Genomic DNA, 3,644 nt, shown 5'->3' on the forward strand with positions numbered 1-3,644 from the left:
TACTGAGGGCCATTGAGCAGTGATAAATCTTTTTCGTGCCAGCACCTACTGCGACACGGGACCTCGGTTTATTCGGTGTCATCCAAAGGACTGGGTTCCACGTCCTTCAGTGGGATTCGAATCCGCGACATAGGGATCAAGCGATAACTAATTATTTTATTCCTGCATCAATTCAAACTTTTATAGCTGGATTACCATCGCCTCGAGCTATCAAGGTCCGAAGTCTGTAAATTTTTGCCGAATCAAATAATTCAGATGCTTTTTGAATTATTAAAGTTGATCAGAATTTTGTTCTTTAACAAATGAGAAGATTGTTTAAGGGCATAACAGCAATCAACTCCTCTTGCATTCAACTGTAAATTACTAGTAAAAGAAAAATGAAAACATCAAGAATCCAATGAACAACTGAATTTGAATTAGATATAATTTTAAATTTTAACTTATAGAAAACAAAGAGAGAGAGAGAGAGAGAGAGAGAGAGAGAGAGAGAGAGACAGTCATACAATATTAGAAATATAGAAGCTACCTACCTCGAACAGGTGCTTCCTACCTCTAACAGATACAAAGTAATGAAGCTACCTACCTGTAACAGGCACCAGATATAAAAGCTACATACCCGTAACAGGTACCAGGTATTAAAGATACCTACTTCTTACAAGTACCACATATTTAAACTACCTACCTGTAACAGGTACAAGATATTAATGCTAAATACCTGTGACAGGTACCAGATTATAAAGCTACCTACCTGCAACAGGTACCAGATTTAAAAGCTACCTACCTGTAACAGGTACCAGATTATAAAGCTACCTACCTGTAACAGGTACCAGATATTAAAGCAACCTACCTGTAACAGGTACCAGATTTTAAAGATACCTACCTCTAACAGGTACCAGATTTTAAAGTTACCTACCTCTAACAGGTACGAGATATTAAAGCTACCTACCTCTAACAGGTACTAGATTTTAAAGCTACCTACCTCTAACAGGTACCAGATTATAAAGTACATACGTGTAGCAAGCACCAGATAATAAAGATATCTACCTCTAACAGGTACCAGATTTTAAAGCTACCTACCTCTATCAGGTACCAGATTTTAAAGTTATCTACCTCTAACAAGTACCAGATTTTAAAGCTACCTTCCTCTAACAGGTTTTAGATTTTAAAGCTACCTACCTCTAACAGGTATCAGATTGTAAAGTACCTAACTGTAGCAGGCACCAGAAATAAGAGCTACCTACTTTTAAAAGGTACCAGATTTTAAAGCTACCTACCTGTAACAGGTACCAGATATAAAAACAACTTACTTGTAACAGGTACCAGATATTAAGGCAACTTACCTGTAACATGTACCAGATATTAAAGCAACCTACCTGTACAAGTACCAGATTTTAAAGATACCTACCTCTAACAGGTACCAGATTATATAGCTACCTACCTGTAACAGGTACCAGATTATATAGCTACCTATCTCTAAAAGGCACCAGATATTAAAGCAACCTTCCTGTAACAGGTACTTGATTATAGAGCTACCTTTCTCTAACAGGTACTTGATAATGAAATTACATCAGACCATCCTGAAGTCAAATATCATAATACAATCCGAAAGGTCTTGAAACAAGTCATGCACATGTCAAATATAAGTGCTTTGTATAGGTGATAACGTGACTAATGGCCAGTGTGGTCACGTTCTAATTTCGAGGAGGGGTTTAGTCAATTTGTGCTGGAAAGACAAATCTGTGATTCCCTTAACTTTGCAGAGGTGTTTATTTCTGCTTAAAGCACAGTTCTGTGGTAATTTTGAAGTTTTTGTGTGTGATTTGGGAGTTAAACATTTAAAGAAATAATGCAATTTCAAAACAGAAAGGATGAGGACAGTTCACGCAGTAATCCTACCCTCTCGTCAGAAGTCAGTGGGGCGTCACTTCAGATGTCCGCTATCCACGATAGCCTTCGGACAATTACCGGTAAATTGGACAGTATAAACATTTTGCAACAATCTGTAAATAACATGAACAGAGATCTATGGGATGAAGATGGCCTAGACGATCGTATTAAATACATTGGCCAACAGCACGAGGATAATGTTGGAGAAATTGAAACTTTGAGATTGGAAAATAATTATTTGCGAAAAGAACTCGAGGTCTTAAAATCTATCGTAATCAATCTAGATAGAAGGGTCAGCCACCAGGAGAATGAAATAGTGGACCTTAGAGGTAGATCCATGAGGGACAATATCCTTGTGCATAACTTAGCTGAGGAAGAGCAGGAAGATCTAAGTACAAAAGTGAGTGAGCTGATCAAAGAGCATTTAAATTTGGATGTTAGCTTTATTAGGATTCACAGAAACGGTCAGAGATCAACGGGAAACTCTAGGCCTAGGTCAATTACGGGGAAATTATATAATTATAATGACAAAGATCTTATTCTCCAAGCGATGCGCCAAAAGAGGGAAGATGGCACCACTGACAACATGCCGTTTTATATCACACCGCAGACTCCTCTGCAAATTAATGAAAATAAAAAGAAACTGCAAGAGATGAATGCTAAGTATAGAGAGGAAAATGTGAAAACAAAGATTGTGGGGAACAAGCTCGTATTCCCGAATGGATCTGTGTACCGGGATAAGGTTCTACTACCAAGAGCCGAGGACCTCCTGATGCTCGACAGAGAAGAAATTGAGAAACTAGAAGAAGTTGAGGTTAATAAGAGTAATACGGTTACAGAGGATGGGAATGTCTTTACATCGTTGGTTGTAGAAATTCAAACCTATGCACAAGTTAGGAACTTGTACAAAAACGTCTTGCGCAATCCAGATTATGCTTGTGCTAATCATAACATTTTAGTGTATAGGTTCAAAGATGCACAGGGCCGAGTTCACGATGGTCACTGTGACAACGGGGAGTATGGAGCCGGGCGTCGAATGCTAAAGGTACTTGTTAATGCGGAAGTATGAAATACTGCAATTATTATTTCGAGGAAAAATGGCAGGCATTTGGGACCCCGTCGCTTTGAAATTATGAGTGAACTTGTCAAAAAAGCGGTTAGGCACACTTACTAAATATTTTACATTGAAAAAAAAAACAGTAATTAGAAATCTTGTACAATATGTAAAAGTGAATTTTTCCATCCTTATCTCTTTTTTTTTCCTTCTTCTTTTATAATTATTTTTTAAGACTATTGCATTTATTAACTTTCCGGGAAAACATACGTTAACCATACATACTCATGTTTTACTCGGCAATATTCGTTTCCGATAGTAATTGTTTTGGGAATTACCATTGCTTTTTTGAGGTAAATACAGATTGACTTATTCCTTTTCTCCATTAGGAGATATGTTCAATCGGCTGGCGTTAGCTTTAGCCTTTTGTTTGTGTAAATATGCAACATTTTTTTTCTTTTTTGTATTCATCTCTTTCCTTCTCTTTCTTCACTACGGGCACTATTTTGATTCTTTGTTGATGTTCCTGTATGGATACGATTAAAGAAAACCATTTAAAAATACTCACAGTTAACTGCCAAGGTCTCGGAGATAAAAATAAAAGATTAGATGTTTTTAATACTCTAAGAAAAAAGAATTGTAATGTTTATTTTCTACAAGATACTCATTTTATAAGTGATGATGAAAAAATTATTCAAGCACA

At 36.8% G+C, this 3,644-nt stretch overlaps 1 protein-coding gene across 1 annotated transcript; it reads left to right on the forward strand.

Moving 5' to 3' along the window:
* The first annotated feature begins 1,846 nt into the window (after positions 1-1,846).
* On the forward strand, positions 1,847-2,956 carry LOC133198051 (uncharacterized). Its single transcript, XM_061334205.1, has one exon. The coding sequence runs from the start codon at positions 1,847-1,849 to the stop codon at positions 2,954-2,956; it is 1,110 nt and encodes a 369-aa protein (XP_061190189.1).
* The last annotated feature ends 688 nt before the right edge of the window (positions 2,957-3,644 follow it).

The sequence above is a fragment of the Saccostrea echinata genome, unplaced genomic scaffold (genome assembly GCF_033153115.1).
Source record: "Saccostrea echinata isolate AGI-Se365-2 ecotype Australia unplaced genomic scaffold, CSIRO_AGI_Sech_v1 ptg000033l, whole genome shotgun sequence".
Lineage (NCBI taxonomy): Eukaryota > Metazoa > Mollusca > Bivalvia > Ostreida > Ostreidae > Saccostrea > Saccostrea echinata.

Excerpts from the sequence above, each read along its gene's own strand:
- LOC133198051 (XM_061334205.1), top strand. The coding sequence starts at position 1,847 with ATGCAATTTCAAAACAGAAAGGATGAGGACAGTTCACGCAGTAATCCT.